General features: G+C 47.6%; 1 protein-coding gene across 1 annotated transcript; it reads right to left on the bottom strand.

Moving 5' to 3' along the window:
- Nucleotides 1-4,703: 4,703 nt before the first annotated feature.
- On the bottom strand, nt 4,704-6,377 carry LOC123430090 (protein PHLOEM PROTEIN 2-LIKE A10-like). Its single transcript, XM_045114002.1, has one exon. It carries the CDS (start codon nt 6,137-6,139, stop codon nt 5,066-5,068), a length of 1,074 nt encoding a protein of 357 aa, XP_044969937.1. The 5' UTR covers nt 6,140-6,377; the 3' UTR covers nt 4,704-5,065.
- Between the last annotated feature and the right edge of the window lie 5,981 nt (nt 6,378-12,358).

Here is a 12,358-nt window from a genome sequence, read left to right on the forward strand (position 1 = left end):
ACAGAGGTAATGCCTTCTCACCGAGTCGAGCGATAAACCTTCTCAAAGCCGCTAGGCAACCTGTAGCCTTTGAATATCATGTATTCTGACCGGCCACTCCATTCGGACGATGGTCCCGATCTTTTCGGGGTTGACATCGATCCCTCATTCGGAAATGAAGAAACCGAGTAACTTTCCGCTGGGAACACCGAATGAACACTTGGCAGGGTTGAGCTTGATATCGTACCTACGAAGGTTGGCGAATGTTTCTGCCAAGTCAGTCAGCAGGTCGGAACCTTTGCGTGACTTGACTACGATATCGTCCATATATGCCTCCACATTTCGACCGATCTGGTCAAGGAGGCATTTTTGGATCATGCGCATAAAAGTTGCTCCTGCATTCTTCAAACCGAATGGCATAGTGATGTAGCAGAAACACCCGAATGGGGTGATGAAGGTTGTTTTTAATTCATCCGGAACATACGGACGGATCTGATGATAGCCCGAATAGGCATCAATGAATGACAAACGCTCGCAGCCAGCAGTCGAATCAACAATTTGATCAATGTGGGGGAGCGGGAAATGATCTTTCGGGTAGACCTTATTGAGATGCTTGAAGTCGATGCACATACGGAGATACTTGTCTTTCTTGGGCACCATGACAACATTGGCGAGCCACTCGGAGTGGTGTACCTCGCGAATGGAGTTGGCTGCCAAAAGTTTAGCCACTTCCTCTCTGATTGCCTTCCTTTTGTGCGCGGCGGACCAACGCAGGCATTCTCGGACGGGCCGAGCAGCAGGATCCACATGCAGTCGGTGCTCAGCCGACTCCCTGGGTACACCTGGCATGTCAGCGGGCTTCCATGCGAAAATGTCCCAGTTCTCACGGAGGAATTGCATGAGCTCGGCTTCCTATTTTGGATCCAGGGTGGTGGAGATGTTCGTCGGGGCGGCGGTGTCGTTCGTCGGGTGGATGCTGACTTTCTTCGTGTCGCCGGCCGACTGGAATGCGGACTCCGAAGCTGGCTTCTTCGAACGCATCAAGTCAGCGGGGTCGGCTGTCTTCTTGTACTCATCAAGCTCGAGGATAGCCATCTGCTGATTGGCAATCCGCGACCCCTGCTGCAGACACTCTTCGGCCCGCTGCCGATTGCCTGTGATCGTGACCACACCTTTGGGACCCGGCATCTTCAGCTTCAAATACATGTAACATGGACGGGCCATGAAACGTGCATACACCGGACGGCCCAGAATTGCATGGTATGCACTCTAGAAGTCCACCACCTCGAATGTCAGCTTTTCCTTGCGGAAGTTCTTCTCAGAGCCTAAAACAACGTCCAACGCGATCTGGCCGAGTGACTTGGCCTTTCGTCTTGGGACGACTCCGTGGAACTGCATGCTGCTCTCGCTAAGTTTGGACATCGGAATGCCCATCCCCTTGAGAGTGTCAGCGTACATGATGTTCAAGCCGCTGCCGCCGTCCATGAGGACTTTGCACAGTCGGACTCCTTCCACCACTGGGTCGACGACCAGAGCGTGCCTCCCTGGGGTGGGCACATGTGCTGGATGGTTCGACTGGTCAAAGGTGATCGCAGTCTGAGACCATTTCAGGAACGTGGGGGTTTGTTGGTGTTGCCATGTTCACCTCCCTGTTCACCAGCTTCAGTCGACTCTTGCTTTCCACGTCAGCAAAAATCATCAATGTTGCATGGACTTGGGGGAACGGATCCTCCTTGTCCTCATCATCCTGCTCGTTTTCCTTTTCACTCGGCTGCCCTTCGCCGAACCCTTGGATCAGGAGGCGACATTGCCGAGTGGTGTGCTTCGGGAATATGGCGTTGCCTTCTTCGTCCATCTTCGTGTGGATTGGACATGGCTGATCCAGGATGGAGTTCCCGAACTGCTTCTTCTTGGGGGTGTACTGAGCTTTCCCCTTGCCCTTGAACTTGGCATTGGCAACGGCTGCTGCCTCTGCCTGCGGAGTGGACGGAGCTTTCTGCTTTTGCTTCCGATTGTTGTTCCCATCTCCGTCGGCGACTGCCTTGTGCTTGCCGCTACGTATGCAGTCTTCTTCTTCGCCATTTGCATAGCGTGCGGCTATCTCCATCATCTTGCTCATGGAGATGTCGCCTGTCCGACCGAACTTCAGGTACAGATCTCTGTACCACACGCCTGCCTTGAAGGCGCAGACTGCTTGGTGCTCTGTGACGTTCTCCACCGTGTGGTAGAGGGTCGTCCAGCGCTGGATGAAATCGCGCAGGGGCTCATTCTGCTTCTGGACACAGTGTTGGAGCTCCACGAGACCAGCAGGGCGTTTGCACGTGCCCTCGAAGGTCCTGATGAAGACTCGGGATAGATCTGCCCAGCTGTAGATGCTTGACGGAGCCAACTGGTTCAACCATGCTCGCGCCGAGCCGTCGAGCATCAGGGGGAGATGTTTCATGGCAACCTGGTCATCGCCGCCACCGATCTGGACTGCCACTCGGTAGTCGTCCAACCACGTTTCTGGCTTGGATTCTCCCGTGAACTTGCTGATCCCCGTCGCCAATCGCAAGTTGGAAGGGATGTCAGCTGAACGGATGGCTCGACTGAAGCACTCGGGGCCAGAGACGATGGTCCTGCTTCCACTCGGACGGTCTCTATCGTGACCATCATAGTGGGCTCGACTCCTGTCGACCTTCCTCTGGGCGATGTACCCTCTTGCGTCGGGCCTTGGATCGTACGTGTCACCGACTGAACGCCGATCATCGTGATGTCGGGGCCCATAAGGCCCACCCTGCGAAGGGGTGCGTGAACGGCGACGATCTTCGGGATCCATGGAACGGCTGCCCCCTCTGCGTCGCTGATGAGAGTCGGGGCTGAAAACCGACCGATGCGTGTTCGTGTGAACATAACTGTTGTGGATCCTGTTGTGCGACTGGGAGACCGCCGAATTCTGCTGCCGCGCCATGTGCAACAGGGCACGGATCTGCTCGATCCCTCTACCAGCCTCTGAATCAGTCGGTTGGAGGGAATCGGCTATCTTGGCAGCGGCAGCCAGGTTGAGGACGGGTGTGCGGAACACCTCGACGTTGCTCTGACGAGTGCGTCGACTAGCAGAACGGTGGTGTTGACGGCGAGCGGCGGATGATTCGCCGACCCCGTGCTCGTTCCGACCAGTCCGGTGGGGACTTTCATGGGAATTGGCCATGAGAACTTCGGCTGCAGGCCCGCGACCCACGTACTCGGAAGGTAACTCAGTCGGAACTGAGTCCAAGCACTGGGACGGTGGCGCGACCACAACCGACTCGAGGACTGCCACTTGAGAAGACCCGCTCTGTCGCGCCTGGGCATGTCGCACCCAACGCTGAAGCCGCGGACGGAGGTACCGCTTGTTGCGGCGCGTGACGGGGGCGAAGATCGACACCGGGGCCGATTGCTGGAGAAGAAGGACGCCGCGGGCACCGGCACGGAAGTGCGTAGCCCCGCGACTGGGGAGCGCCTCGACGTCGAGAGACGCATCCCGAAGCCATGCGGAATCGTCGACGATGAAGGAGAGTGCGCCGAAGAGGATCTAGCGACCCATGCATAAATCTCCGCCGGACGACATGATGAAAAGATGAAGTTGCAAACTCGCCGGAAGTCGCTTAGACGCCTGCCCCACGGTGGGCGCCAACTGTCGTGGGTATAAGTCTGACAGTAGATGTGTAGGGTACGAAAGGATGGGCAGAGCCTTAGCTACGACGAGGTTGTATGAGTTGAGGCCCCTCTACGGTGGAGGTAAAAGCCCTACGTCTCAGTGCTCTTGGGAGCTTAGTGTCGAGTGGAATATAGGATTATAGTAAATGCCAACCCCTGCATCAGTGGGGAAGGGTGGCTTATATAGAGTGCGCTGCCCTCCACAACGGCCCGGTGGACAGGGGTGGAATAGTGGCGAATAAATGCCTACGTTACAGGTAACGTATGCCTTAAATGCTAATAATGGTGTACGAAAACGTATGACCGTTGCCCTCCTGGGAGGTTACGATGTACAGAGTGGAATGCTGTCGGTACGATAAATATGCTCCGAATGCTCGTCACCAACTCGATGATGGGGGTCCTTAGTTCAATCGGAACTGTCTAAGGGCCTTGCCCTCTATGAAGGGTAGTCCTTGGGTAGGACCTATAGGACGGGCCTATGACCCTATCCTGGGACTATAACCCCATGTAACGTACGCCTTTATCTCTATTAATCGAACCCTTGGCTGCCTGACCTTGATGAGGGGTAGCGCACTCTATATAAGCCACCCTCTCCTCTGGCACAAGGGTTCGCACCCTGTAACACACACATTTCACACGACAAGAGCTTCAAAGCACTGAGACATAGGGTTGTTACCTCCACGAGAGGGACCTGAACTCATACATCGTGTGTACAAACTCATCGTAGCTAGGACTCTGCCCTCTCGTTACGTATCCCTCACCTCTGCTGTCAGACTTGTTACTGCCAACTGTCGTGGTAACGATTTCGACAATAGAAAGGGGTAGGTTAACGGAGCATGATCTATCGAGATGTAAATGGTTGACACGGTGATTTTAGCGAGTTCGGGCCTCTTCGGAGCACGAGACGTAGGGTTGTTATCTCCACCGCGAGAGGCCCGAACTCGCTAAAATCACCGTATCACCTATTTGCATCTCGATAGATCATACTCCTTTAGCCTACCCCTTTCTATTGTCGGAATCGTTACCACGACACTGACCCGATCAGATTTAAAAACTGCACTATTAAATAAGCTGAAACAATTGATAACCCCTGTCAAACATAAAATCAAATAACAGAATAGAATCACCAACTCACCACAATCACATATTTACACAGAGGAAATATAACCGACCTACAGAATTAGCAATGAGCAGGCAAAGTTACATTGCCGGAAATTTCTTTAAACTGTACGCAGGGTCAAATTGTTCCATAGCAAACATATTTACGAGTAACCAAACTTATTGGTTCTGTTGCTCCTTCCCTTTTCTGAATTTCAGTTTCAGTATATCCTCGGCTCTGTTTGCTGTAAAAATAACAATACAAACAACGTGCAACGACGTGACATGGTAAAGCAAGCAAAGCTCAAGCTCAAGTCGGTGCCATGAGCCATGTGCGGTTCAACACATGCAAGCACAATACTATGCAGATGGCAGCGATAACCATGGACCTTCCGCTCATATAACTCAAGACACACAGTCCAGCCCTCGCTGTGGCATCACCGCCAGCCCTTGCAGCATCATGCAGCCTCCACAGCACAAACTCAAGGAAAGACCGCACTGCCTCGAATGTCGCCCTGCCCGTCAGATCCAGAACAAGTTTCCGGTTGCTTGGAACAGCAAGCGCACTCGAGACCGTCTCTGCCCATCCTTCTTCCCTAATCCCACCATTGCCACTGTGGGCATTTTCATTGCCATCGGAGAGTACGCCGTGGGAGGTCTTCACCAACGTCTCGACGGAAGCACTGCAGAGCGCCACGAGAAGCTTTTGCAGCTTGGAGTCGTAGGCCGGGTTTGTGGCAGCGGCGCAGATCTGATCGTAGGTGTTGATGTGGATGGTCTTGTCAATGAAGACGCCCACGGCGGTGGCCGTGAATACCTCCACCCAGCTGCGGATCGCCCTACGGCAACTCCCACTGGTGACCACATCTACCCAGCTCGCCGCCGATGATCCCGCCGATCCTGAGGGATCGGTTGGGACAGAATAACAGGCGAGCACGAGGTCGCGCCCGAAGCTGCCCGCCACGGCTGCGACGAGCCGCTCGCCGGCTGGGGAGAATAGCTTCTCGACAAGACGATCCGAAAACGATACCTCGTCTCCCGACGCGGAACTGGTGGCGGAGGCGTAGCCGCGGAGCAGGCCGGCGGTGAGGGCCCCGGAGAGCGCGGAGGCGGAGGCGGCCGCCTCGTGGGAGGATGCGAGCTTGGATAGTTGAGTGAGAGTGCTAGGCAGCGAGTCGGAGTCAGATTGGAGAAAGGCCGCGAGGTCGGAGGCGACGGCGGCGACGGCGTCAGCGAGGGACGAGAGAGCCGAGGCCAAGCGGGAGATCCGGCGGCGGCGGGCGGCGACGGCCGGGTGGTGGTAGATCAAGTAAGCGCCAGCAGCAGCGCCCGCACAGAGGATCCAGCGGCGGTGGCGGCGGTGGAAGGTGGCGACGCAGTTCATGGCGGCCGGAATCGGGGTTCGGATGGGGAATTCGCGAGGACCAGTGGTAGTCCGAACACGAGACTACGTGGCGTGTGGAGTAGAATTGGACCGTCTCGGTGTGAGATCAACAGTCTGGTGAGACAGTAGTAGTTAAACAAAATACTACTAGCTCACATCAAAACGTTTTTATCAACAAAATTTACACTACTCCCTCTATAAGTTCTCCCAACTACAATTATTTAAATAAAAAAATATTATAGTACATATCCATATGCAGGTGAGTATATTTTTTACAGATATTTTATATTTTATAAATTACTTAATATTCGTTTTTAACTTCTGCATAACTTGGGCTCCATGCCGAGAGTCAAAGTTCCTTACCCAACATGAGATGGACCTTGCATCGATGCTATTTATAGAAACATGCGCCGACAACCTTATTAGCTTGTTAGAGATTACTGAGAAAATAGAATTCCTTCGTTTTTAAATATAAGTTTTTTAAAAGGTTTGACTAGAAAGACATACGATGTATATAGATATATTTTATAGTATAAATTTATTTATTTTGCTTCGTATGTAGCCCTCTAGAGAAATCTTTAAAAAGACTTATATTTAGGAACGAAGAGAGTAGATGGTAATCGTGCAAGCGGGTGAAAGAAACAAAACAACACTTTGTCGTAATCGTGCCAACGAGTGAAAGAAAGAAAACTCTACTTTGTTGTGCACATGCGTGTTTATTGTAATGCTAATCCAGATCAATCAAAGCTAGTCGACAACTTGTAGTTTGCCAAGTATGTATGTTCGTCTCATATTGTAAGCGCCCCTCCTCACAAGGCGACAAAACCCGTGGCAGACCACGGGTTCAACCCCAAACGCGCCTCCAATAGGCCACCTCGGATCGCACAGTCCAACAAGAGGTTCCTTGGGCCCGACTGGGCCACCTAGGGATCGACACGATCCAACCGCCAGCTACTTGTACCCTCGTACACGTCGTGCCTGGCATCCAGTTGGATCAGGATGAACGGCGACTCTCTTCCCCTCTCTTACCTTCTTCCTCCTCCCGTAACATCCGCGAGATTTTCTCGGGTTGTAATTCATATCGATGCGTGTATCCTGTCATGGACTATAGATCGATTGGCTCCTAACAACCTGGTATTAGAGACCACCACCATTCCTCCCCGCCGCGCCAATTGTGGAGACCCGGCAACGCGTCCATGCGCGGAAAGTCTTCCTCGCCGCCATGGATCCAGCACTCAAGGAGTACCTCGACAAGTTGCATCAGGACGCTGATACGTCTCCAACGTATCTATAATTTTTGATGGTTTCATGCTATTATCTTGTCAAACTTTGGATGTTTTGTATGCCGTTTATATCTTTTTTGGGACTAACTTATTAACTTAGTGCCAAGTGTGAGTTTCTGTTTTTTCCGTGTTTTTGACCCTTTTCAGAGGAGAATATTAAACGGAGTCCAAACGAAATTAAACTTCTGAAAAGATTTTTTCCGAAACAGAAGATACGCAGGGGGTGTGAGAACCAAGGCAGAGGCCACCACGGGAGGCCACAAGCCCCCTAGGCGCAACTAGGGGGCCCGTGCCTAGCAGGCTTGTGGGCCCTGTGGCTCATCTGCCCTACTTCTTCCGCCTATAAATCCCCGAAAAATCCAAAACCACGAGAGAGATCCACAAAAATACTTTTCCGCCGCCGCAAGCTTCTGTCTCTGCAAGATCCCATGTGGGGCACGTTCTCGTACCCTGCCGGAGGGGGGATTAGGATACGGAGGGCTTCTTCATCAACACCATTGCCTCTCCGATGATGCGTGAGTAGTTCACTATAGACCTTCGGGTCCATAACTAGTAGCTAGATGACTTCTTCTCTCTCTTGGATCTTCAATACAAAGTTCTCCATGATCTTCATGGATATCTATCTCATGTAATCTTATTTTGCGGTGTGTTTGTCGAGATCCGATGAATTGTGGATTTGTGATCAGATTATCTATGAATCTTATTTGAGTTTCTTCTGATCTCTTATATGCATGATTTCATATCCTTGTAATTCTCTTCGAGTTGTGGGTTTTATTTGGCCAACTTGATCTATGATTCTTGCAATGGGAGAAGTGCTTGGTTTTGGGTTCATATCGTGCGGTGACCTCACCCAGTGACAGAAGGGATAGCGAGGCACGCATCGTGTTGTTCCCATCAAGGGTAAAAAGATGGGGTTTATATCTATTGCATGAATTTATCCCTCTACATCACGTCATCTTGCTTAAGGCGTTACTCTGTTCGTCATGAACTCAATACACTAGATGCATGCTGGATGGCGGTCGATGTGTGGAGTAATAGTAGTAGATGCAGAAAGTATCTGTCTACTTGTCTCGGACGTGATGTCTATATATATGATCATTGCCTTAGATATCGTCATGACTTTGCGCGGTTCTATCAATTGCTCGACAGTAATTCGTTCACCCACCATAATATTTGCTATTTTGAGAGAAGCCTCTAGTGAACACTATGGCCCCCGGGTCTACTTCACATCATATTTTCAGCCCTACACTTTTACTTTGTTGCACTTTCCGCCTTTAGATCTCACCTTGCAATCAATCATGAAGGGATTGACAACCCCTTTGTAGAGTTGGGTGCAAGTTTGCTATTTTTGCGCAGGTACATCTGTGCTTCATCTTGATACTCCTACTGGATTGATACCTTGGTTCTCAAAACTGAGGGAAATACTTACTATTACTGTGATGCATCACCCTTTCTTCTTCAAGGGAAAATCCAACGCAAGCTCAAGAGGTAGCAAGAAGAATTTCTGGCGCCGTTGCCGGGGAGCATCAAGTGAAGCTTATCCAAGTAACTTTCGCAAACTCATCTCTTGCATTTACTTTTTTTGCCTCTCGTTTTCCTCTCCCCCACTTCTGAAAAATAAAAATTTACAAAAATATTTGCCTTTTTCATTCGCCCTTTTCTTTCGCTTGTTTTCTGTTCGCTTGTGTGCTTGTCTGCTTGCTGAAGTCACCATGACTGAAAACACCAAACTTTGTGACTTCTCAAGTACTAATAATAATGATTTTATTAGTACTCCGATTGTTCCTGCCACTAGTGCGGAATCATATGAAATCAATGCTGCTTTGCTGAATCTTGTTATGAAAGAGCAATTCTCCGGCCTTCCTAGTGAAGATGTCGCATCCCATCTTAATACCTCCATTGATCTTTGCCATATGCAAAATAAGAAAGATGTGGATAATGATGTGATTAAATTGAATCTATTTCCGTTCTCATTGCGAGATCGAGCAAAAACTTGGTTTTCATCTTTGCCCAAAAATAGTATTGATGCTTGGAACAAGTGCAAAGATGCTTATATATCCAAGTATTTTCCGCAGGCTAAGATTATCTCTCTCCGTAATGATATCATGAATTTTAATGATAACATGTTGCACAATCTTGGGAGAGAATGAAATTGATGATTAGAAATTGTCCCGCTCATGGCTTGAGTCTTTGGATGATTATACAAATCTTCTACGCTGGTTTGAATTTTGCTTCTAGAAATATCTTGGACTCCGCCTCCGGTGGAACCTTCATGGAAATCACATTAGGAGAAGCCACACAACTTCCAGACAAAATCATGACAAACTATTCTCACTGGCACACTGAAAGGTCACCTACTAGTAAAAAGGTACACGCTATACAAGAAATTAACTCGTTAAGTGCTAAGATGGATGAGTTAATGAAATTATTTGCTAGTAAAGGTGCTCCTTTAGATCCAAATGATATGCCCTTGTCTTCCTTGATTGAGAGTAGCGACGATAGCTTGGACGTCAATTCTGTTGGTAGGAATAATTTTGGCAACAACAATGCTTTTAGAGGAAACTATATTCCTAGGCCTTTTCCTAGTAATCCCTCTAATAACTTTGGCAACTCCTACAACAATGTTCATGGAAATTACAATAAATTACCCTCTGATCTAGAGAGTAATATTAAAGAGTTTATCAAGTCGCAAAAGATTTTCAATGCGTCCATAGAAGGAAAACTACTCAAAATTGATGATTTGGCTAGGAACGTTGATAGAATGTCTATTGATATTGATGCTTTGAAAGTTAGATGTGCTCCTCCCAAGATCAATATGGATGAAACTTTGAAAGCTATGCGTATTTCCATGAATGAGAGTAAAGAAAGAACCGCCCAAATTCGTGCTAGACATGAATGGCTTAAAAATGCGTGTTCTCGTGATGAGAATCACGAAGATCTTAAAGTGCTTGGTGTGACTCCCATTGAATCCTTGTTTTCTAGTGTGAAACCTAATGATTATGGGCTGTATATGAATCCACCTTGGTTGAAAAATGCCCCAATGATTTGGAGTCTATCTATCTTGATGCTAAAAGCATTGAAAGTGGAGTAGAGGATATCAAAACTTTGAGTAGTAATGAAACTACTACTTTGGATTTCAAGGAATTCAATTATGATAGTTGCTCTTTGATTGAATTTATTTCCTTGATGCAATCCATGCTAAACTCTCCACACGCTTATAGCCAAAACAAGGCCTTTACCGATCATATCGTCGAAGCTATAATGAGATCTCTTGAAGATAAACTTGAGTTGGAAGTTTTTATTCCTAGAAAGCTTCATGATGAGTGGGAACCTACTATCAAAATCAAGATAAAAACTATGAATGCAATGCTTTGTGTGATTTGGGTGCTAGTGTTTCCGCGATTCCAAAGTCTTTATGTGACGCTCTAGGCTTTAATGAGATTGATGAGTGCTCTCTTAATTTGCATCTTGCGGATTCTACAGTCAAGAAACCTATGGGAAGGATCAATGATGTCCTTATTATTGCAAATAGGAACTATGTACCCGTGGATTTCATTGTGCTTGATATTGATTGTAATCCTACATGTCCTATCATTCTTGGTAGACCTTTCCTAAGGACTATCGGTGCTATCATCGATATGAAGGAAGGGAATATTAGATTTCAATTTCCATTAAATAAGGGCATGGAACATTTTCCTAGAAATAAAATAAGATTGCCTTATGAATCCATGATGAGGGATACTTATGGGTTGAGCACCAAAGACGACGATACGTGATTCTATCACCTTATGCCTAGCTAAGGGCGTTAAACAGTAGCGCTTGTTGGGAGGCAACCCAATGAATTTATCTTTGCTTTTTGCTTTCTGTTTTGTTGCGTCCACACCATCATAATTCGGTTATGATTGTGTATTTTGTGTTTCTTTTTGTGTTTGAGCCAAGTAAAACCTTTATGACTAGTTTGGTGATGGTTGTTTGATCGTGCTAGAAAAAGACAAAAACTTTTCGCTCACGAAATTATTTTTCATTTTATCCAGAAAGAGCTTTTGAGTTGATTCTTTTTGCTGCTGGTTGATATGCCAATTTCCCAAATTGTCGTAATTTTTTCAGATTTTTTGAGATACCAGAAGTATACAAAGTATACAGATTGCTACAGTCTGGTCTATTTTTGACAGATTCTGTTTTTGTTGTGTTGATTGCTTATTTTGATGAAACTATGGATAGTATCGGGGGTACTAGTCATGGGAAAGTGATAATACAGTAATCTAACACCAATATAAATAGAAATCAAGTTTGCTACAGTACCTAAAGAGGTGGTAGTTTGTTTTCTTGTACTAATGATATCACGAGTTTCTGTTTAAGTTTTGTGTTGTGAAGTTTTCAAGTTTTGGGTGATGTTCTCATGGACAAAGGGATAAACAGTGGAAAGAGCTCAAACTTGGGGATGCCCAAGGCATCCCAAGCCAAATTCAAGGACACCAAAAAGCCTAAGCTTGGGGATGCCCCGAGAAGGCATCCCCTCTTTCGTCTTCAATCCATCGGTAACATTACTTGGAGCTATATTTTTATTCACCACATGATATGTGTTTTGCTTGGAGCGTCTTGTATCGTAGGAGTCTTTTCTTTTTGTTGTGTCACAATCATCCTTGCTGCACACCTTTTGAGAGAGACATGCACTCATCGTGAATTTGCTAGAATACTCTTTGAGCTTCGCTTATATCTTTTGAGTTAGGAAATTTAGCTCACATCTGCTTCACTTAGATCTTTTAGAGCACGACGGTGTCATATTTTGGAGAAATAAGAACTCTCGATCTTCACTTGTATATTTTTGAGAGTGATCTCTTTGAGTAACTTGGTAGTTGTCTTGTGCTATGAAAGTAGTCCCAAATGTCATAGACACCCAAAGAGGATACCATAAAACTTCCATCTTCATGTGCAT

Source organism: Hordeum vulgare, chromosome 2H (genome assembly GCF_904849725.1).
Source record: "Hordeum vulgare subsp. vulgare chromosome 2H, MorexV3_pseudomolecules_assembly, whole genome shotgun sequence".
Taxonomy (NCBI): Eukaryota; Viridiplantae; Streptophyta; class Magnoliopsida; order Poales; family Poaceae; genus Hordeum; species Hordeum vulgare.

What these genes read in the sequence shown, in the direction of transcription:
- LOC123430090 (XM_045114002.1), bottom strand. Translation starts at nt 6,139, where the DNA reads ATGAACTGCGTCGCCACCTTCCACCGCCGCCACCGCCGCTGGATCCTC.